Source organism: Pan paniscus, chromosome 18 (genome assembly GCF_029289425.2).
Source record: "Pan paniscus chromosome 18, NHGRI_mPanPan1-v2.0_pri, whole genome shotgun sequence".
Taxonomy (NCBI): Eukaryota; Metazoa; Chordata; class Mammalia; order Primates; family Hominidae; genus Pan; species Pan paniscus.
In genome coordinates, this window is record NC_073267.2 from 87,043,501 (window position 1) to 87,068,825 (window position 25,325).

Sequence of the window (25,325 nt, forward strand, 5' to 3'; positions counted from 1 at the left end):
AAAGACATATTAATTTAAAAAGTAAAATATAAGCCATAACTTTAAGTATAGTAAGTACCAAGAACCTAGTATAATTTTTATTTATGATTCTGTGTGTGTGTCTGCGTGCATGCACACACTCTACACACAGGCCTTCCCATGCTTGTAATCAACTGACATGTCAGTTACTGTGTATGGTGCCTCTATGGGGTATATATGGTTTCATGAGTTTTTGGTCTGGACAGTTCATACCAATTTCAATTAAGATCCCTGGGAGACTTAATTGCCAAAATGTCAAAGGTAAGTTGAGAAACATGAGTACATTCCAAACATATGAAACCTTGGGTTTACAGATGTGGGAGACAAGAGGTATCTTATGGGGGAAAAAAAACAGTGGAAAAATAAACAAAACCCATGGAATGAAACACTGAGCCAGGATGGGTCTGGGGAGTGAAAGGTAAACATTCAAACTCTTTGATACAAGCAGCAATTTCTTCTGTGTTGGTCAATCACATTATTATCCACATAGAGACTTATTTGAATGTCATAGAGACCAAATTACCTTCCACTTTTGTATAGGGTTTCCACTGGTAGAACCATCCACGGAAAGGTTTGCTGTTATATTCTGCACACTGTTGAGCCCGAAAATCCAAGCTATTTTCATTGCAAGGGTTAATGTTGCACAGCTGATAAATACGGCTAGAACCTGGACAGAATTTGCCACCATACTGAGGCCTGAAAATGAAATTAATGAACTTTAATGTTAGCAATCAAAGGGCTCATTATTAGTCACATGCAATAATATGAAGAGAGGCAATTAAGATGAGCATTGCCACAGTGTATGCAAAGGCATACAGTCTATTACAGGAATGGAAGTACATAGCATACAACTTAACACCTTCCTTCTTGAATCTAGGCTAGACATAACTAATCAATCAGAGGATTTTTTTCTAGTTCTTTTCATTACCACTGTTTACTCATTAAAATTGGCATGCTAAATCAAATTTATTCGCCATCACCAATCCAATGTTTACATTCTGTTCATTTCCTTAAACACTGATGAAAGAATTTTTACTTTTTATTGTATTATTATTTTTGAGATAGGGTCTCACACTGTTGCCCAGTCTGGAATGCAGTGGCGTGATCTTGGCTCACTGCTGCCTCCACCTCTCTGGCTCAGGTTAGCCTCCTACCTCAGCCTCCCAAGTAGCTGGGACTGGAGGCATGCACCACTACACCTGGCTAATTTTTGTACTTTCTGTTGAGATGTGGTTTCGCCATGTTGCCCAGGCCAGTCTCAAACTCCTTGGTTCAAGTGATCCACCCCCATCAGGCTCCCAAAGTGTGGGGATTACAGGTGTGAACCAATGCACCCAGCCTGAAAGGATATTCTTTTGTTTTTAAATTTTTAAAATTTTTTAAAACTTTTATTTTATGTTCAGGGGTACATGTAAAGGTTTGTTATACAGTTAAATTGCGTCTTGCAGGGGTTTGGTATACAGACTGTTTCATCGCCCAGGTAATAAGCATAATATCTGATATGCAGTTTTTCAATCCTCTCCCTCCTCCAACCCTCCACCCTCAATCTTTGGGTCCATATGTACTCAATGTTTAGCTCCCACTTATAAGGAAGAATATGTGACATTTGGTTTTCTGTTCCCACCTTAGTTGGCTTACAAGAATGACCTCCAGCCCTATCCATCTGACAGCAAAGGACATGATCTCATTCTTTTGTTTTGGCTGCATAGTATTCCATGGTGTATATGTACCACATTTCTTTATCCAGTCTACTGTTGATGGGCATTCAGGTTGATTCCATGCCTTTGCTATCACGACTAGTGCTACAATGAACATATACGTGCATGTGTCTTTATGGTAAAACAATTTTTAATTTTTTTATTGCAATAGGTTGTTTGGTTACATAAAAAAGTTTAGTTGTCATTTCTGAGATTTTAGTACACCCCTCACCCGATAAGTGTATCCTGTACCCAGTGTGTAGTCTTTCATCCCTTGCCACCCCCTACCCTTTCCCTTGAGTTCCCAAAGTCCAATGTATCATTCTTATGCCTTTGCATCCTCATAGCTTAGCTCCCACATATGAGTGAGAACATACAATGTTTGGTTTTCCATTTCTGAGTTTATGGCAGCACAATTTGCAATTGCAAAAATATGGAACCAGCCCAAATGCCCATCAATCAATGAGTAAAGAAAATGTGGTGTATACAGACCATTGACTACTACCCAGCCGTAAAAATGTAATGAAATAATGGCATTCACAGCAACCTGGATAAAACTGGAGACCGTTATTCTAACTGAAGGGATATTCGTGACCCTCATCATATTAGCTTCTGTGTTAAGGAAATCTGTAAACACACCTAAATGTTCTTTTACTGTATATGTGTGCTTGTGTGCTACATGCACATACCCTATCTTTTGGCATCAAAAGCTGTTCAAACATAGACCCAAGCTACCTCTCCAGCTTTCTCCCATTTCCTAATACTCTCAGTATCTTCCCACACTTTGCCATGCACCTGCTATTACATAGAACGTCAGCACATTGGGGAGAAGGAACAGAAAGCACCATTTGCTGCTCTGCCCAATCCAGCTGTCAGTCATTGAGATATTTTGAGTATAATATGACTGTTGTGTGTTTCTTCTGATTGATTCTGAAACCAGAGGGAAAACATTCTCTTGTTTTCATCAGCATAGTCACTTTTCAGCTTTGCAGGTGGCCTACTCCTTTCCTGCCAAGCACAATGGGAAATGGATTTCCAGAGTAGAGAATTCCATTAGAACATAAATAATTACGATGTAAAGGCAAGCTCTTTAAGATCTTGGTAGGCAGATTCTAATCTGCAAAAACCAGAAAGCAAAATAAAGGAAAAAAGAGCACCACCACATTGAAAATTACGCATAACATAGTATCCAGCTTACTCCGTGCACAAAGATGTGGCTTCTTGTCACTCCTCCCATTTTGAGGTTTTCTCTGAAGGCCAAAACTCAACTATGGATCATCTTGTATAACATGAAAGGCGGCTCCAGGTTAATAAATTTATGTGATTAAAATTCCTTGTCTCTTTAGGAGGCACAAGCATGCTCTAAAACAGCCCTGGAATTGCTTCAGCATAATTAATTTATCCCATCCTCCTATAACTGCACGCTAAAATGGATTCAACAGAAACGGGAAATGTCACGCGGCCAGAATGAGATTTTTATGCTACTTTAAAACACTCTGGAGCAACTACTTAAACATGCTGCAGCCATTGTGATAAATCAAATCCCTGAAGACTTCTTAAATGATTATCTGAAAAGCACTTAGAAAAATCTTAAAGTGCTATATCATAGCCTCAATATTCCGGTCATCCTTACAAGGCATATTTAAAACTAATTTCTCAGTTTAAGACTTTCTGTGATTTAACGAATAAACCTCATTTGGGCTCTATGTAGTTAATGAAGTGAAAGAGGACTGCAAGGTGTTACTTTATCGACTTATAGAACTTGTAACGTGGAAAAGACCACCAAATTCATACAGCCATTGTCCTCCTTTCATAGATGAAGTGAGAACCAGCTGACAAGAGCTTACAAACCTTGTTGAATGAGGGTCACACAGGGAGAAAGAGCTCAAGCTCAGGCCTGTGGACTCAGTCCAGGATTTTTTTCGTACTTAACTATGCCTGCATTTAACTGAGTTCTTAGGCCATGGGGCCGGGCATGGAAAGAAAGAATAGACAGTAAGGTGCAATGTTCAGGGAGGTGGCCTTTTACAATGAGGGAGATTCTCTCTTTTTTTTTTTTTAAATTTTGAGACGGAGTCTTGCTCTATCACCCAGGCTGGAGTGAACTGGCACAATCATGGCTCACTGCAGCCTCAAATTCCTGAACTGAAGTAATCCTCCTGCCTCAGCCTCCTGAGTAGTTAGGACTACAGGCATGTGCCACCATGGCTGGCAAATTTTTAAAATTTTTATAGAGATGAGGGGTTGTGTTGCCCAGTCTGGTCTCAAACTCCTGGCCTCAAGCAATCCTTCTGCCTTGGCCTTCCCAAGTGCTGGAATTACAAGCATGATCCATCAAACCTGGCCAGACCCTGATTTAAATACAGTATTCTCTGCCTCCTCCCAGCTTAAATTTAGGTGATCTTATTTAACCTCCTCATTTGCAAAATAGGAACAGTTGTGACAATTAACTGATCCAACCTTTGTAAAGAATGTAGGGCAGTTTCTAGGGCAGAGTCAGAATAAATAAATTATAACTATTTTTAAATGCCTTATGCTTTTGTATTGAGTACCCACCCTGTGCTGAGTATTACATGATCTGATTTTTATATACTAATACATTTCATTTGTAATTATGGGATATGGTCAAAGTGATCAAAAGTAATTGCTAGCAAGCATTTGGCCATTTCCATAAAAATATAGGCAATATTTTTCTGCAGCTTTGAACATAAATGTTAGCCTAACAGATAATTCTATCATGATATGTCTTGGTGTAAGAAGTTCTTTAACATTAAAAAGAAATATAGAAATAGAAAACAAAAACCTAGGCACATGATTTTGTCCTTATATTAGACAACTATAAAGAGCATACCATCATTTGCTTCTGCATCATTTATCAAGTCCTGACTACAAATAGTTACAATGGTGTTGCTTGGAAGAGTATTAGAATCACTTGGAGAGCTCTGTTAAACTATATGCATATACAGATTCCTGAGGACCTCCACCCACTTTCTCAATAAGAATATGAGATATGGAAGATTCAGAAATCAGTATTTTTAAAAACACACCTGGTGATTCTGATAACCAGCTGAGCCGTGATATTACTGGTGGGAAAATACACCACCAATTAGATTCAATTATTCTTCTGGGGCCATGATTTTCCTCCTAACTCCATCAGCTAAGTTGTGTTAGAGTTAGCAGACAATTCTTTCTCAAATAGACTCAGGTTTTAGAAAAGTTCTAGAACACCTTAGCATATCACTAATAATTTTCTTGGAGAGTTTATAGGAATTTCACTAGGATCCCTTATGGGGTGATAGTTTAACAAACAAGGAACCAGAAAAAAATGAAAAATGTCAAAGGATTAAGACTATGGGAACTTAATCTGACTCTGCCATTACCAGCATGGGGACTTGAGCAAGAGTTGCTACCGTGAATGGGGCCCTCTGCCTCCCCTGGTTACTCATCTGTGAAATAATTGGATTAGGCAGCAGGTTTCAACTCACGTGTCAGTTCTAACCCGATTGAGAACAAATGCCTAAAGAAGGACATTGGGTAGGTCCCTGAGGCATAGGAGGGCTCAATGAAAAACAGGGCTTCCGTCAGTTAAAACTATTTACCACTTACATGGGACAAAGGATGTCCCCGTGTGCCTGGCATTGGCCATTCCAGAGCCAGACAGCAGTCAACAAAAAAAATTGGTAAATCTATGAATCAGCCAAGAATCATTCATTTTTTAAGAAATAAAGCCTGTTCTGGGAAAAAACACCTTTATATGAAACAGAAATCTCACACTGCTTCTCGGATCAGATAATGAAAATGGCTACACTGAGTGATGTGAATAGAACCAAATGCTTAAACTGAAGCAAGAAAGAAATCCATAACTTGAAATAGGGAGAAAAAACAGCATTACTGCAACAGAGTGAAATAAGAACAGAGACAGAACAATTAATTCAGTTGTCTTGGGAGAGCCTATCATCTACTTGTTTTATTTTTGGCTTCATGCAGAGTTAAAGTAAACAGTATCCTGATTTATTTTTCATCTTGTTTTAAATGATAAAACTGCACTGAATGAAAATACTTTAGTGATTAATTATTCTATTAGGCATCTCTAAATTACAGTATGTTGTTTCCATGAACAATGCCCTATTATAATGAGAGCTCTCAATCCTACAGATATGAGAGAGGTTTTAATTTAAATCTCAGGGGCATCATTCATGCACTTTACCAGCAGAGCTATTGAATTAGGTAATCTATGTCTTTCTTGGGAAAATATCAAGATTGTAAAATGTTGTAATGTATGAAAACCAGATCCATGAACTATACTTCACAAATGTAAAGTAATATGATGATTTTAACAACTCAGCTTAAGACATGGCTGCATTCAAAGTATCAGGAGGCTAAAAACTACCCTCCTGCTTAAACCAGGAGATACTAAAACAACATCATTAATTGTTTTAATATTGTTATTAAAACAATAACCTGGTATAAGTTGCAAATGCATCACCAGCCTCCTTATCATTATATTCAGTCACTGGGCCTGATTACATCTGTGAGTCCCAATCAGAGATTATTTTGTCCCATATAGGACATTTGGCAATGTCTGGAGACATTTTTGGTTGTCACAGTTTGGTGGATGGTGGGAAGAAGAGTGGATCCTACTGGTACTAGGAGGTCAAGGGCAGGGATGCTGCTAGACATCTTACCATGTACAGGACAAACCTCCACAACAAAGAATTTTCCAGCCCATGTCAATAGTGCTGAAATTGAAAAGCTCTATTTTAGCCTGCGATATTCCAAGTAGCACCTAACACGTGACGGGCAAAGCATCTCCAAACTCTGCTTTATATTTTGGGAAAAAAATAGAATTTTTATCTAACTCAGACTGCTGACTCAAATGAAGTACCATTCATCTTTTTAAAAATTTCCTTTTGCTCTAGTGTCATTATTTCTCAATTTACCAAATAGTTACGCAATGCTAACGACACATCAGACCCTCTTCTAAAGCACTTCACAAACGTTAACTCAGTTGACATAGGTACTATTGTTATCCCGTTTTTATAAGTGAGGAATCTGGAGCAGGAAGACTAAGTTGTCTGTGGTCATAGATCAGAAGTGTTAGGGTCAGGATGCAGAAATGGTCTGTCAAACTTCAGAGTCTATGTTCTCATCCTCTGCACTATGCTACCAACTTAAATTTTGTTGTAAATTAAATCTGTTTTCCAAGTTTCCATCACATTCTTCTCACTCCATCACATTCTTCAAAAGTCAGTTTCGTCAGTAAAGGCTCTGCCTCTCCACCCTGCTTCGGTGGGCTGACCCTCTGTGACCCCGTCCTCCTGGTGAGCTTGGGATGAGGATGATGAAAACCACACAGATCCCAGAACCTTTTGGTGAATGCCCACTGAATGTTCCCCAGTCTGTCAGGCATCCTAAAGATGCAATTTCTAATCCTCCTCCAACCTTCCAAGGTTATCTTAGACATTTTTTTATACATAAACCCAAGTCAAATGACTTTTACAAAGCCACAGAGTTTAGAAGTGGCAGACACAGGGTTTAGAGTCTTTCTATCTATCGCCAAAACCTGGGCTCTGTCTACATCATTCTGCCAACTGGAAAATCTACATCTCACACATGTTTCATGTGGGAGTTAGAGCATATAAAAGTAACATAAAACCACCTTCATGTGCACAGAGCACAAACTGCAGTTCAGACTCCAGTATGACCAGACCAAAGAGTGCCCACAGGTGACCACAGGCCAATTGCAATCCACAGCTGATTTGACTAGTTGTCACAGTGGGACTTTCTGTCTTTGAAGAAAATTGAATTTGCTGTCAATATTTTTAAAATTGGGAAATTTCACACGCAGCATTTTTCCGTATTTCTGGTTTCTCTTGAAAAGTCAGGCAGATCTGTCAACACGTGTTGATGTACATTCCTGCAAGGCAAATCAGCATACTTTCTGCAGTTCACCAGTTTGAGAGACACTCACAAGGTTTGCCAGCCAAACTTTTCTGTTCTACAATAGCACAAGTATTTAGTTATATGACTGTAGAACCCTAGTTTAGATGAACAGAGTAGCTCAGAGTCTTACTAGATCATCACAGTCCCGTAGAGAATGACTCCTCTGCTGTGTTTTGGTTTCTGCCCACCCTACCTTCCCTCGGTGCACATGGACTTTATATGCAAACAGTAAAACTCTGGTTGATTGTTACTAACTGGAGGGAAGAAAATGGCACTTTAAAACAGTGTTTTCTCACACTAGGGCCTGTCGCGTGGTGGGGAGCAAGGGGAGGGAGAGCTTTACAACAAATACCTAATGCACGTGGGGCTTAAAGCTTAGATGATGGGTTGATAGGTGCAGCAAACCACCATGGCACTATGTACCTATATAACAAACCTGCACATTCTGCACATGTATCCTGGAACTTAAAGTAAAATAATAATAAAAAAAGAAATACCATAAAAAGAAATAAAACAGTGTGTTCTGTTGGTGGGAATCTAAATCAGCACGGTGGTTCCTCAAAAAACTAAAAGCAATCCCAAAAAAATCCCAAAAGGAAGGAATACCCCAAAGAAGGGAAATCAGTGTATAGAGATATCTGTATTCCCATGTTCATTGCAGCATTATTCACAATAACCAAGACATGGAAGTAACGTAAGAGTCCCTCAGTGGATGAATAAAGAAAATATGGCACATATACATAATTGAATAGTGTGCCATGTTTTCTTTATCCATTCATCCTACTAATGCTGCTAGATAGTATAGTATAGATACTATATATTAATAGTATATATTAATAGTACAATATAGTATACTATTATACTATATTATATATAGTATAATAGTATAATATATTAATAGTATAATATATAGTGTCATGTATACTAAAAATAAATACTGTAATATATAGTGTCATATATACTATATATAATATATAGTGCAATATATGCTATATAATATACAGTGTTATATATGCTATATATAATATATAGTGTCATATATGCTATATATAATATATAGTGTTATATATTATATATAATATATAGCATATATGCTATATATAATATAAAGTATAAATAATACTATATATTATATATTATATAATACTACATATTTATATTATATATAGTATATATATTACATAGTATATATACTGTATATTATAGTATATATTATATAGTATATATACTGTATATTATAGTATATATTATATAGTATATATACTGTATATTATAGTATATATTATATAGTAGTATATATGCTATATATTATAGTATATAGTATATATAATAGTATATAGTATATATATACTACTACAGTATATAGTAGTATATATATACAGTATATATACTATAGTATACAGTAGTATACTATAGTATATATACTGTATACTATATACTATATAGTATATAGTCTACTACTGTATACTATAGTATACAGTATATATACTATATATTATAGTATACAGTATATATATGATATTATATAGTATAGATACTGTATACTATAATATATAGTATAGATACTGTATACTATAATATACAGTATAGATACTGTATACTATAATATACAGTATAGATACTGTATACTATAGTATACAGTATCTATACTGTATACTATAGTATACAGTATCTATACTGTATACTATAGTATACAGTACATATACTGTATGTTATAGTACATAGCAGTACATATACTGTATGTTATAGTACATAGCAGTACATATACTGTATGTTATAGTACATAGCAGTACATATACTGTATGTTATAGTACATAGCAGTACATATACTGTATGTTATAGTACATAGCAGTACATATACTGTATGTTATAGTACATAGCAGTACATATACTGTATGTTATAGTACATAGCAGTACATATACTGTATGTTATAGTACATAGCAGTACATATACTGTATGTTATAGTACATAGCAGTACATATACTGTATGTTATAGTACATAGCAGTACATATACTGTATGTTATAGTACATAGCAGTACATATACTGTATGTTATAGTACATAGCAGTACATATACTGTATGTTATAGTACATAGCAGTACATATACTGTATGTTATAGTACATAGCAGTACATATACTGTATGTTATAGTACATAGCAGTACATATACTGTATGTTATAGTACATAGCAGTACATATACTGTATGTTATAGTACATAGCAGTACATATACTGTATGTTATAGTACATAGCAGTACATATACTGTATGTTATAGTACATAGCAGTACATATACTGTATGTTATAGTACATAGCAGTACATATACTGTATGTTATAGTACATAGCAGTACATATACTGTATGTTATAGTACATAGCAGTACATATACTGTATGTTATAGTACATAGCAGTACATATACTGTATGTTATAGTACATAGCAGTACATATACTGTATGTTATAGTACATAGCAGTACATATACTGTATGTTATAGTACATAGCAGTACATATACTGTATGTTATAGTACATAGCAGTACATATACTGTATGTTATAGTACATAGCAGTACATATACTGTATGTTATAGTACATAGCAGTACATATACTGTATGTTATAGTACATAGCAGTACATATACTGTATGTTAATAGTACATAGCAGTACATATACTGTATGTTAATAGTACATAGCAGTATATATACTGTATGTTAATAGTACATAGCAGTATATATACTGTATGTTAATAGTACATAGCAGTATATATACTGTATGTTAATAGTACATAGCAGTATATATACTGTATGTTAATAGTACATAGCAGTATATATACTGTATGTTAATAGTACATAGCAGTATATATACTGTATGTTAATAGTACATAGCAGTATATATACTGTATGTTAATAGTACATAGCAGTATATATACTGTATGTTAATAGTACATAGCAGTATATATACTGTATGTTAATAGTACATAGCAGTATATATACTGTATGTTAATAGTACATAGCAGTATATATACTGTATGTTAATAGTACATAGCAGTATATATACTGTATGTTAATAGTACATAGCAGTATATATACTGTATGTTAATAGTACATAGCAGTATATATACTGTATGTTAATAGTACATAGCAGTATATATACTGTATGTTAATAGTACATAGCAGTATATATACTGTATGTTAATAGTACATAGCAGTATATATACTGTATGTTAATAGTACATAGCAGTATATATACTGTATATTAATAGTACATAGTAGTATATATACTGTATATTAATAGTACATAGTAGTGTATATACTGTATATTAATAGTATATAGTAGTATATATACTGTATATTAATAGTATATAGTAGTATATATACTGTTTATTAATAGTATATATTAGTATATATACTGTAAATTAATAGTATATAGTAGTATATATACTATATATTAATAGTATATAGTAGTATATATACTATATATTAATAGTATATAGTAGTATATATACTATATATTAATAGTATATAGTAGTATATATACTGTTTATTAATAGTATATAGTAGTATATATACTGTTTATTAATAGTAATTATATATAATGTAGTATAATAGTATTATTTGAATTAATGGTATTTAGCCTATTATGATAGTATTAATCCTACTTAATACTATGAATCCTATTTAATACTATTCAGCCATTATAAAAATGAAATCCTGTTATTTGCAGCAACATGAATGGAACTGGAGGACATTATATTAAGTGAAATAAGCCAAATGGAGAAAGACAAATATTGTATCTTCTCCCATGTGAGAGCTAAAAAAAAATTGAACTCACAGAGCTAGAGCTAGAGAGTGCATTGACAGAGCTGGGAAGGGTAGTGGGGAGGGAGAACGGTAATGTCAGCATGGTTAATGGGTACAAAAATATACTTAGAATGAGTAAGATCTAGTATTCAGTAGCACAAATAGGGTGACTATAGTTAACAATTCATTGTATATCTTAAAATAACTAAAACAGTGGAATGGGCCTAATAAAGAAATGATACTGGAATGTTTTTTAATAAAGAAACAATAAAGGCTTGAAGTGATGGATACCTCATTATGCTGATTTGATCATTCCACATTGTATACCTGTATCAACTCATCACATGTACTCCATAAATATGGATAACCATTATGTAGCCATAATAATTAAAAATAAAAAAAAAATAAAGTATGAACAAGAAAAACCAGTGTGTTACAGGCTGAAGGTTACGGCCTTGCAGAGACTAACTTTCTGCTGGAGGCTTACTTGGGGTTATTGCAGTGTCTCTCCTGGAACTTGACTCCTCCACCACACGTCCGGGAACATTCTGACCACTTCGACCAGGCGGACCACTGGCCGTGGATGGGCCGGGGCCCGAGCTCCCCAAACTTTACGCACTGGCCTTGCCGACACCACTGTGAAAAGAATGTGGAAGATGGTTCCTGTCAGAGACCACCTGGGAAAGCGCAGGGAGTTGCCAACACCTGCACAGTAACAGGAAAAACAGGTCTGTTGGGAGAAAAGGAAAATGCCTGATACCTTGATAAATTCCTTTGCTGTGCTCTAAAAACACTCAACTACTCTGCATTGACCACATACATTTTGAAAGGCTGACATCTAGAGAGAAGTGGCATTGCTCACCAACAGGCTGAGTATGACAGGCTTTGTGAGCTGTGGAGGTGACATGTTCAGATAAGATTCCACCTAACAGCCAAGGGAGTCAGTATAAAGTTACAAGGAAGCCTGCCTTGCCACTTAGAGACAACACTACTTAAAGAACAATTGGGATCACTCATTCAGGAAGAAACAGTTAAGATATTAACACAATTTATCATTCTGAAAGAACAATTGGGATCACTCATTCATGAAGTAACAGTTAAGATATTAACACGATTTATCATTCTGAATGATTATCTTATCATAAAATAGATACAATTACACATACATTATATTTTTGCTTATTCCAAACCCGTCACTATAGAGCATTTCTTACAAAGCTGAACAATTCAGTCTGTACAAATTGTTCTCTTCAGATAGCATCCTTTTTCCTTTGTCTACATAAAAGGTGCCCACTTCAGATGCTCTGATGACTTTGAGCTCTTTCAGTGTCTTTGATGAATTAGCCCAGGGTCTTTCACTTGCCCATGATCTGTACAAGCTAGATGGAGAGCTTTTTTCTGTATTAACCTTTCCATTTTAGTTCTCCTTTGTAACAAATTCCCGGCTTTGCTGGTCATCTCTCCCTAGGGGATGCATTAGCCTCTGGTAGTGTTTCATTTGTTTTTGTTTTATTTTTTGTTGTTGTTGCCTACCCCCCATCCCCGACCCCTGCAGTGCTTTGATTATGAGAAAGTTCTGCATGACTTAGCATAACTGCTCTTTTCTAAAAGCCTCTGCAATTAGATCCAAAGGGTTGGGGTTTGGAACATGCCAGGTTTTGCTGAGGAATTGGGGGATCGGTTACAGAATTATGGGAAGGTTGTTTGACTTTCAAATCTTCACTTATCCCCTGTGATACATTTGGCTTCATGACTGTTTATTGTGTGGCTTGGTTGCTAGCGCACTTTATCTAGGTTAAGATATTGCTTCCTTTCTTCAAATTCTTGCCATGTGCTGATTAATTCTTCTGTTTTTAATTTTTCTTTTCCCTGGATTAATTGCCATTTCAGAGTTTGCATGAAATCATATAACACTATTGAGAAGTTTTTGGGGAAGGCAATCGGTCATTTGAGGATTTTGCCTACCATAAGCATGCATCTTTTCTACCGGGAATCACGAGGACTCTACTGGACCAAGTTCAGTGGCTGAGACAAAATTACAATAGCCAGTAACAGTAACAGCAGCAGCAGCCACAGGTTATCAAGCTGCTTCTATGTGCCAAAAATGGTGCAGAGAGCTTCACATGCAGTATCTCATCTAATCCTTGCAAAGCACTGAATTAAAAGCCGTTTTCCTCAGTAGGAGAAATTTAGCAAAGAAATACTAGCTAACTTGCTCAGAGTGACACAAACTACCCAAACAGATCTATTCAAATAACTATGCAAGTATAAGAGACTGGATTTAACTCAGTAGCCAGAACTCCTAAGCAGGACACTTCTACTTCTCATCTTGGAGGCAAATTACTGACCAATGTACCTTAATTCTAATCTAATTTCTTTTTGGGAAATGTGTTTTTTAGATCTCTTCCAGTCATTCAATTAACTTGATGTTCTATTACTTCAGTATTCATTCTAGTATTAGGTTAGGCTGCTATCACATTGTCTCCGTTTGGCCTTTTAATCAGTGTTGAAATCAGGAATATAAAGGAATGTACACACAGACCTGCACACATTCACATGTATAGATAAAATTCTACATAGACAATGCAAATTTAGAATATATACACCTGTAATTTTATCCATCTTTTCTTTTCTTTTTTTTTTTGAGACAAAGTTTCACTCTTGTTGCCCATGCTGGAGTGCAGTGGTGCGATCTCGGCTCACTGCAACCTCCGCCTCCCAGGTTCAAGCGATTCTCCTGCCTCAGCCTTCCAAGTAGCTGGGATTATAGGCGCCTGCCACTACGCCCAGCTAATTTTTCTATTTTTAGCAGAGACAGGGTTTCACCACGTTGGCCAGGCTGGTCTTGAATTCCTGACATCAGGCGATCCACCCACCTTGGCCTCCAAAAGTGCTGGGATTACAGGCGTGAGCCACCGCACCTGGCTCCATCTTTTCATACATACATATTTTTCTTTGTTGTTGTTGTTGTTGTTTTTAGACAGGTTATCACTCTGTCACCCAGGCTGGAGTGCAGTGGCACGATCTTGGCACACTGCAGCCTCCACCTCCCGGGTTTAAGTAATTCTTGTGCCTCAGCTTCCTGAGTAGCTGGGATTACAGGCGTGCACCAGCATGCCCAGGTAATTTTTTGTATTTTTAGTAGAGATGGAATTTCACCATGTTGACCAGTGTAGTCTCGAACTCCTGGCCTAAAGTGATTTGCCCGCCAAGGCCCCCCAAAGTGCTGAGATTACAGGCATGAGCCACCACGTCCAGGCCCAGCACAGAGATTTCTGGCACTACATCTAATTTCCAATTGAATGGCCATGACTTAGGCCATTATCTTTTTATAGACAGCATGTACAAACCTTTCTTTCTGTGCACACATATTTCTAGATAAAAGTAAGTGGCTTGGCCAGGCGCGGTGGCTCAGGCCTGTAATCCCAGCACTTTGGGAGGCCAAGGCGGGTGGATCACGAGGTCAGGAGACCGAGAGCATCCTGGCTAACACGGTGAAACCTCGTTTCTAATAAAAAATAGAAAAAATTAGCCGGGCGTGGTGGCGGGCACCTGTAGTTCCAGCTACTCGGGAGGCTGAGGCAGGAGAATGGCGTGAACCCAGGAGATGGAGCTTGCAGTGAGCCAAGATCATGCCACTGCACTCCAGCCTCGGCGACAGAGCAAGACTCCATCTCAAAAAAAAAAAAAAAAAAGTAAGTGACTTTCATACTGCCTCATGTTGCCTGAGTATTCACAGTAGAAATATCGCTGAAGGACAAGGGACTGGAGAAGAAAGAGGAAGGACAGAGTTGGGTTCCAGTTACAGAGAAACAAATAAAACATTGAGTACCTGCTACTGTGTGTCAGACACTCCAGATGAAACAAGAGTAAAACCAGGGCACTGGCCCTCATGAAATTTACAGTCTAACAAGCAGCCAGTGATATTCCCTGGTGAAGGAAGAATCTGAGGAACCCGTATATGAATGTAATAATCATTACACTGGAGTGATGATGGATGGAACTTATTAAGATGCTTTCTGTTGAGGGTGACATTACACTTAAGGGCTTTTCACCAGTATATAACTATAGCCTGGTGTTTTAAAATAACATGGTGTGGCAGTTGTATCAAGACATTTGTTTTCTCACTTCTGACTTTATTTATCTCGTGTTCTGTTTACTGAAGCCTAACACAAGTACGTTTTATCCCCCTTGGAACTTAGATACATGATGTGCTTATGTAATAAATCTTTAGACCTAGGTGATGTATCACTTATTTTTCTCATTCATTATATAAATATTTTCCTGTGTATCCCTTATAGGTAACGCTGTTGCTTTTTCAATTAAAAAAAAAAACAAAACAAAACACTAATCCTCAAGTCACAAGTTCTAAGTTGTGATGCCTCAAAAGTAAAAAGGACTTGAGCACTATTTATATTTTAAATTATTCCACTAATTCATTGTTTTGTATCATCATGGCCCCAACACTTCTATTAACATTTTCAAGAACAGTCCTCATTGGGAATCCCTAAGACCACTATTGGATTAAAAATTGCACGTAACTCCTTAATTTTTAAAATGTTCATTTTCTTTAAAATAAAGAGTTAAAAATTACAAGTCTTTTTAAGAGATAGTGAATAAACGTCCTAACAAATATTAGAAATCTGTGCCTTTGCCTCTGATGTTGGCCTCTCTCTGAAAAGTCCTTTTTATCATCCAACTGAAGAACTTTAACCCACAACCCAACAACCATCTTGATGCACATACTTGTTGTGGTTTATTCTAAGTGCATAGCTAATCTCAAGCAAGATTCAGCTCTCATTTCATCTGGGCCCCGATAGCAACTGCTGCTTAGAGAAGGTGTGTTTAAAGAGAGAATTAGTTATTTGCTTCTGTATATGTTTCCCCTGCTAGACTGTAAATTTTTATATTTTTAATTTATTTTTGAGAGAGTCTTGCTCTGTCACCCAGGCTGGAATTCAGTGGCACAATCTCCACTTCCTGCAACCTCTGCCTCCAGGATGCAAGTGATTCTCATACCTCAGCCTCCCAAGTAGCTGGGATTTCAGGTGTGTGCCACCACGCCCAGCAAATTTTTGTATTTTTAGTAGTCCCAAGGTTTCACCACGTTGGCAGGCTAGTCTTAAACTTGTGACCTCAAGGGATCCACCCACCTTGGCCTCTCAACGTGATGGGATTACAGGCATGAGCCACTGTGCCCCGCCTGGACTGTAAATTTTTAAAGAAATACAACTCTGGTTTATTTATCTCTACATCCCCAGAGTCTCCTGTTCCCCATATCTAGTAGTCAATAAATTATTGTGGAATGAAATAACTTTTTCTTTTTTAGAGACAGGGCCTAGCTCTGTGGCCCAGGATGGAGTGCAGTGGCATAATCACAGCACACTACAGCCTCAAACTCCTGGGTTGAAGCGATCCTCCTCCCTCAACCTCCCAAATTACTGGGACTACAGGCATGCACCACCAAGCCTGTTTAAGCTTTTGTAGAGACAAGGTCTCGCTGTGTTACCTGTTCTTGAACTCCTGGCTTCAAGCAATCCTCCCTACTCAGCCTCCCAAAGTGTTGGGATTACAGGTATGAGCTATCACACCCAGCCTTGACATAACTTTAAAGGACCAATGACCATTTTTTTCTGTATAGGTTTATACTGCCTTGAGACAGAGTCAATAATTAAGATCAGCAAACCTGTAACCTCTCATTATCTCTTGTCATTCATAGCTCCTCTTTGATTGGTCTTTCAAATGAACTTCCCAAATCTGGATCATTTACTAGTAGCCCAAATGCAACCTGCCCTCCCTCCAGACTCTATTGAGAAAGAGGAAGAAAAATAGAAATATATGAGAGTTCTTCATTAAAAATATTGAGATCTCCTATAATCTTTCAAAATGGAGGTGGTTCTCTGGGTAGGAGATGCTCACCAGCAAAAGGACCTTAGGTACACACTAGGTGGAGGCGTCTCTTACCCTTCAATAGGAAAGTCACTGTACCTGATGGGAATTTATAGGGCATGTCAGAAGCTCAATGACAGGTCCTGTGAGTTGAGCTGAGTAGCTGAAGCCTTGGTCTGGAGGGACAGTCATTTCTTGACTAACAAGACATCTGATCCCTGAGACTTTTTAAATACCACAAGTTTAAAAGGAAAATGGTATACAGTGAAACCTGTAAGCTTATTGAAATAGAGATATTTTGAGCCAAGCCACCATCTAAAACAGGAAGACAAAAAAGAAAAAAAAATCTTCTTAAACAATTGAGCTACCTGGGTTATATTAGCATTAAGCTTTGTAATTGCTGCTATATAATGTTGTTAATATGAAGAGAAGTCACAGAATATAAACTACCAAAGCATTCATCCTAAGGTCACGATACAAACAGTTTGAATTCTATGCCTTATCAAATTTCTGGAGCTAAAAACTAACAAGTATGCAGTTTACCATACTCAAGCCACAAACGGTCCCTTCCGCTGCAGGCATAAACTTGGTCTCACACCTGTGGCCTACTCGGTGGCACCAAAGTGATTTGCAAATGTCCTGAAATTAAAAAAAAAAGGGGAGTGCTGTTAATGGTGATTTACAATAAAAACAAAAATATTCAAAGATGTTGTATACAATATTATATTTTGGGGTAGCTGAAATCAGAGCAATTATTCAGAAAGTAGAGGCCAGTTAAGTTGGTAACACCAAAGTTCATATGTTTTAGCAACTATATAAGTGGGGGGTTTCTACAGTATCCAGATATTCATGTGTGTTTCATAACAGCTCGTAGGTAGTAACAGTTAATTTAGAGAACACTTGGCTTGGAAGTGATAGATCTGGTTTCTCATGATAGTGATGATAATAACCGTCGTAGCAGAATACATCAAGATTGGAATAAAGCAAGTCGGATTCAAGTCTTCATCCTGAAATGCCTGGTTTCATGCCCTATGGACATGTTATGGAATCCCTTTCAGTTGCAGTTTTCTCACCTGTACAATAGCGATCAAATGAGCACTTGACTCTATAGACTTATTCTCAAGGATAAATGAGGAACTACATGTAAAGTGATGGTTTTGCCTGGCACATGCAGTTCTCAAAAATACTGCCTATCATTACTACCTTTTTCATCTTTTTAAAAAATGTTCTACAGTTGCTTTTTCAAGGTCCTATATGTGCTTACCTGAAGCATTTTCTATGAGTGCTGTTTATAGTTTATTGACTGACTGACTGTAGAGACAGATTTTTGCTTTGTTGCCCAGGCTGATCTCAAACTCCTAGCCTAAAGTGATCCTCCCACCTCAGTCTCCCAAACTGTTGGGATTACAAGCATGAGCCACCAGGCCTGGCCACCTTCTTCATCTCTATTGCAATTTTCAAATATGTAGACAATTTAACTCTCAAACCAGGCCTATGAAATAATTTCATTCTCAGGCTAGACTGTGGTACACAGAATAATGGCCCCCAAAGATGTTTGCATCCTAATCCTGGGATCCTGTGAATATGTGAAGTTGTGTAGCAAAGGAGAATTAAAGTTACAGATGCAATTGAGGTCGTCATCAATTGAAATGGAGAGGCAGAGACTGTCCTAAATTCTCCAGGTGGGCCTAACATAGTCACAGGAGTCCTTATATGGGAGAGAGGATCTTAGAAGAGAACCAGAGAGATGACAGCTTGAGAAAGACCTAGGAGAATGTTGCTGGCTTTGAAGATGAAGGAGGGGCCATGAGCCAAGGAATGCAGGCAGCTTCCAGAAGCTGAAAAAGGCATGAAAATGACTTCTCCCCTAAGGCCTTCAAAACCCTGCTAACACACTGATTTTAGACCTTACTTTCTTTTTTTTTTTTTTTTTTTTGAGAGTGAGTTTCACTCTTGTCACCCAGGCTGGAGTGCAATGGCACCATCTCGGCTCACTGCAACCCCCGCCTCCTGGGTTCAAGCAATTATCCCTGCCTCAGCCTCCTGAGTAACTGGGATTACAAGCATGCACCACCATGTCCGGCCAGTTTTTGTATTTTTAGTAGAGACGGGGTTTCACCACGTTGGCCAGGCTGGTCTCGAACTCCCAACCTCAGGTGATCTGCCCGCCTTGGCCTCCCAAAGTGCTGGGATTGCTCACATGAGCCACCTTGCCTGGCCTGATTTTAGCCCCTTCAAATATCTACTTCCAGAACTATAAGATAATAAATGTGTGTTGCCTTAAGTCACATTAAGTTTGTGGAAATTTATTTAGATAGGGAACTAATACTTTTACTACCATTTTAGTGGTGGAAACTGAACTAATTCTTCATCTAAACTCATTTAACTGAAAAAACTGAGCAAGCTTCTGATGCTGTTGAAGTTCTAAAATCACATAGCTGGCCAGGAACAAAGGCAGACCTCAAGCTGGCCTGACTTCTGAGTCTAGTAACAACCACTACACTGGGCCTGGATTTGCCACTGATGGATATTGGAAGGCTCTCAAATTCTCCAGGCCTCAGTTTTCTAGTCTATAAAGAAACGGAACCAGATTACTTTCCGTTCTAACAGTTAAAGTTGATATTTAGAATTATAGCACTAATGGAATGTTGTGAAACATTGTGAAAGGTCAAAGTGACTCCATTTTTGTGGCCACATTCTATTTCCGAAGATAAAAATGTGAAGATGGACATTTTGGAGAAAATACAAGCAACCAGAGAGGAGAAAAATAATTTTTGTCGTTACTTGTTGTAATCCTGAAAATTCAATGAACCAGGCACCTAATTCCCCAAACACTCCATTTCATGTAGATTTTACAGTTAGAAAATATGGCAAGAATATGCTTAGAAATATTTCACAAACACTCAAAAAAAAAAAAAGCTTTCCATGGGACTGAGAAAACATAGGGAAACCAGATGTGTGTGTGTGTATATATATATATATATATATATGTGTATATATATGTGTGTGTGTGTATATATGTATACATATACACATACATATATATGTATATATACACATACATATATATGTATATATACACATACATATATATGTGTGTGTGTGTGTATATATATATATATATATATATATATATATATATATACACACACAGTAATTTTGGTCTTGTAGACCATAAAATTCTTCCCCTAAAAGAAGAATGGAAGAATATTGAGGACACTACTTAGAAACACCAACACCACCAGCTGCCCCAGATGTGGGCACGTGTACCATTCCCAAATCTCAAAACAGCTCCTAAGCTAGAATATAGACATATTCCCATGAACCTGCCACTGACATTAGCAGAAAGCATGAGGCAGCCTCCCAGCAAACTGAATCAGGGTCATCATCGCTACGTGTTGTCGTATTGAGTCACCCTCGGTTTGAGGGAAATCAATCAATGTGGGTAAGAGAGCCGCCTATGTGAAATGGGAGGCATGAGAGATAGCACTGAAATGATTAAACCTACACTTAGAAAGCCTTTCAGAACTAAATTGTTTTTCTTCTTACAGCCAGGAAAAAGCCATAACCCACACCCAGTGCCTATGTGGCAGCCACCAAAATGGCCCTAGGGCAGACGAAAGAAAAGGAGGGCTAGCTGTCGTAGCCAATGCCAAGCCACAGAACCAAGAGAAGGGGCAGCTGGAGAGAACCAGGAAAACAAAGCAAAACAAAAAAACACAGGGATTCCAGAGTGAAATAAGACAGGCTGCATGAACATGTTATTTCTTCTGCGGTGGAGTGCAGAAGTCAAGGGTAATTACAGCCAACTACATACTCTGACGACCATGAAAACCCCTTGAGAAGGCTCCCTTTCAAAGGAAACGCAAATCAGAGTTTGCACTTTTTTTGCTTGTACCTCCCCCCTCTTTTTACCAGCATATTCAAATAACTTTCCCTTATCTATAATTCCCTGGACTTAAGTCATAATTTAAGGGAAAAAAAGAAACAACCACAGAGACTCCAAGGTCTCATGTTGCCTGCATATGATTTTTTGAACTAGGCAACATTTTAAAGGAAAGAGTCCCAATGCTATCCATTATTCTGTCCTGTCACTTGCTGTGTCCTCCAGTTGTATTCTATAGGCTGGATACCCCTTCAAGTTAAACCTGACATGCTGAAAATGTTAATGGCTTTTGCAAACCAAATTTTATGAAGCATTACAAACTGAACACATCCAAAATAAAAGTTCTTCATCGGCTCCTCCAAACCTGTCCCAAGTTTCACTGTCCCCATCTCACTCTAAGACACCTCTATATTCCCAATGGTTCTGGTAAAAAAAAATCCTAGAATCATCTTTGACTCTTCTGTTTCTTTCACATTCTATCAAGAAATCTCCCACCAGATCATGAAATCATATTGGCTTTGCCTTCAAAATATTTCCAGAATCTGAACAATTATGGCCACCTTCCATTTCTACTACCCTGTTCCAAGCCACCCGACATGCAGCTCACTGCCAGATCCTCCTCACAAGCCTCAAAGGCTTTTACCCACACCCTTGCCCAGTTTATTCTCAACACAGTGACTAGAGCTGTATTGTCCAATATGATAGTTACTTTCTACATGGGGCTTGTTAAACCTGAATTTACATTACTTAAAATCAAATTAAGAATTCACTTCCTCAGGCACACTGGTCACCTTTCAGGTTCATGTGTAGTAAGTACCTACCATATTGGATAACAGAGAACATTTGCATCATTATAGAGCGTTCTGCTGGATGGCACTGAGTTAGGGAGAGCCTTCCAAATCAACTCAGTGTTGGTCAGCTCATGGCACTTTTCTGCTCAAAACCCTGTTATGTCTTGTCAATTCATCACGAGAAAAATCCAAAGTGCTAACTGTCATCCATGAAGTCATATGCACTCAAGCCCCCTGTATCTCCCTAACACTGTATCCTACCAGTTTAGGTCTTGCTCACTCTGGTTTAGCCACACTGGCTCCCTGATGCTCTGCCAACACTCAAATTTTGCTCCCAAAGTGGGTCTTTACACTGGCTGTTCCGCTTCTTCAACTATCTGTATCTGTCTCTTACCTCCTTCAAGTCTTTGCCTAAATTTCACCTCCTGTGACCTCACTATTAAAAAATTTAATCAGCCACCAACCAGTCAGTCTTCCAATTTTCCTTATCTTATTCCAAACTTACTTAGCACTTGGGCTTCATTTACAACATCATTGACTTATTTATAACGTTTATTGTGTTTTGTTTTCTCCCCCACTAGCCACGAGAGTACAGAACTGTGTTTTCTCTCTGATGTATCCCAAGCACCCAAAACAGTGCCTGGTACAAAGTAGGCTTCAGTAAATTTTTTTTTAATAAATCAATATATGAATAAAAATGACAGACTTTATATTTTAAAATAGTCTTCATTTGTAATGAAGACTCTGGAATTTTTAAAAGCTTTCAAGAATGAAAAAAAATAATAACATGAAAGAACCTGGCAAACAGTATATGCTAAAAAAACTGGATAATGAGTTTTGCATAAATTATTTCATTGTATCATCATTGTGGCCATATGACGAAAGTATGACTATCCCTTCAACATGCTCATGAGAAAATTGAGACTCAGAGAAGTTGAGAAACTTCTTCCAACTTCTTTTAGCAGTTAAGTCTCTAGTTGGCCTGGATTTAAGCCCATGTATGCCTGAGTTTATTGCCCAAGTTTTTAAGCTAAGCAATAATTTAAAAGTAACAAATAACAATTAACAAGTAGGAGTCACCAAGAATTGCCCCATTGCCATTTTAAAAATCAACTTTACAGAGGTATGATTTATACAATAATATGCATTCATTTTAAGTGTACTGTTCCATGCGTTTTGGCAGATATATACACCACTATAAACACCACCACATTCAAGGCAGAATATTTCCATCACTCCAAAAAGTTCCCCTGTTCCCTTTTGCAGTCAATTCCCTTCTTAGGGCAACCACTATTCTGATTTCGGTCACCAATAGGTGAGTGTTGCCTATTCTCTTAAATTTCATATAAATGGAACCACACAGAATGTACTCTTTTGTTCGGCATGTTTTTCAGTCATCCATGTTTTTGTGTGTATCAATAGTTCATTCTTCTTTATCGATGAATGGAGTTCCATTGTATGAATGCAGCAAAATCTAATCTGCTTGCACATTCACCTTTTGCAGGACGTTTAAGTAGTATCTAGTCTTTGGCTTCTATGAATCAAATAGTAGCTGAGAATGTTCTCGGACAAGCCTTTTTATGAACACAGGCCTTTATTTATTTCAGGTAAATACCATGGAGTATATTTGCTGGGTCAAAGGGTAAAGGTAGGTTTAACTTTCTACATTGAAACAACTCTGTCAAACCATTTCCAAAATGATTATACCACTTGACACACTCATCGGCAATATGCAGAGTTCCAGTTGCTTCTGGTCTTCAGTATCATTTGGTATTGTCACTCTTTTAAATATTCTCCATTCCAGTCAGTGTGCGGTGGTGCCCCACTGTAATTTATTTTATATATTCCTGAGAGCAATTGATATTGAGTACCATTTCATGCATTTATTGACTATGTGTATGTCTCCTTCTGTGATATATTAATTTATTTGATATATTCCTGAGAGCAATTGATATTGGGTACCATTTCATGCATTTATTGACTATGTGTATGTCTCCTTCTGTGATATATTGTTTTATATATTCCTGAGAGCAATTGATATTGAGTACCATTTCATGCATTTATTGACTATGTGTATGTCTCCTTCTGTGATATATTAATTTAGTAGTTTGCTCCTCCCCTCCTTTTTTGGTAAGGGGATTGGCACTGGTACCATTTTATATTTTTTCTAGGTAGATAATATGAGAGGCAGGATAGTATAATGGTTAATAGAATGTGCTACCCAGATCCAATTTTAGTTCTGCCATTTGCTCATATAAAGCTTAGTAAAACATTTATTTTTATGTAGTTTAGATTTCTTATCTAGAAAATGTTAATAATAGCACATGCCCCAAAGATATGGAATTATTAATATGTATTGTGTGCTTAAAGTACTATTTGATACATAGTAAGCACTGAATAAATATTAGTTATTATTATAGGATGGAAAGAGTATCTTACCCTCAATTTTCTATGAGTTCATTCACATATAGATATCACTACAATTTTGACTCTAAAACCTGGGCCTTTTGTTTTCCTGTATACTAGCACTTTCTGCCTAATCTTGCTCAGATTATTTAACTTCAATTTCCTTTCTGCTGGATTCAGGGGGGACAATAAACAATGTTCCTGTCTCTTCCACCACTAGATAAAGAAGACAATGGAGTCCAAGAAACAGAAATCTAGATAATAACCTTATTACTGATAATCATGAATTGGGGAATGTGGCTGAGATCTGTGGCCAAATAGGTCTTCCAACACTATCTCCACTGCATTAGACCAACTATCCCTTCACACTTGCAGGTAGAGGGGGCAAACACAAGTCTCCCATCCGAGGCAGGCAACCTCCAGGGTGGCAGAAGAGAAGTGTGCATCCTGCAGACAGGCAGCACAAGAGAGAAGATGCTGAGATAGTACCGTGGCATGCCTGCTCAGATATAGTCTTAAACTGGTCGATCAGGTAAGTCACTCCTGCTTCTTTGAGGAGGGATAAGAGAAGAGGCAGAGGGGACATCTTCCACTTTATGGAAGTGGGAGTGCTAAAACATGTGAGCTTTGGTTATCACTGTAAGCCCAATAAATAACACTGAGTATCTGATATGACATCCAGCACATGCTAGGCATGGCAGATACTCTCTACCAACCGAGGCAAGAGATGTGTATACACAGTTAAAATGTATCACAAGTTTATAAAAGTGACACATAAGCTGGAATTGGAGCCCAGAGAAAGAAATGTTTAAATCTCCCCGAGGAAATAAAGAGGTAACACTTGAATTGAATCTTTAACAACAATAAAAAAATGATTAAGTGTCACTGGGTGGCCACACA

At 37.4% G+C, this 25,325-nt stretch overlaps 1 protein-coding gene across 2 annotated transcripts in view; it reads right to left on the bottom strand.

Moving 5' to 3' along the window:
• Positions 1–25,325, bottom strand: part of ADAMTS18 (ADAM metallopeptidase with thrombospondin type 1 motif 18) — a 154,940-nt gene that overhangs the window by 43,290 nt on the left and 86,325 nt on the right. For both annotated transcript variants that reach the window (XM_034940764.3, XM_034940765.4), the window contains 3 exons: positions 17,886–17,981; positions 11,941–12,089; positions 542–714 (listed from right to left, as the gene is read on the bottom strand). In XM_034940764.3, coding sequence (XP_034796655.1) covers positions 542–714; positions 11,941–12,089; positions 17,886–17,981 — 418 coding nt within the window. The remainder of the gene's footprint in view (positions 1–541; positions 715–11,940; positions 12,090–17,885; positions 17,982–25,325) is intronic.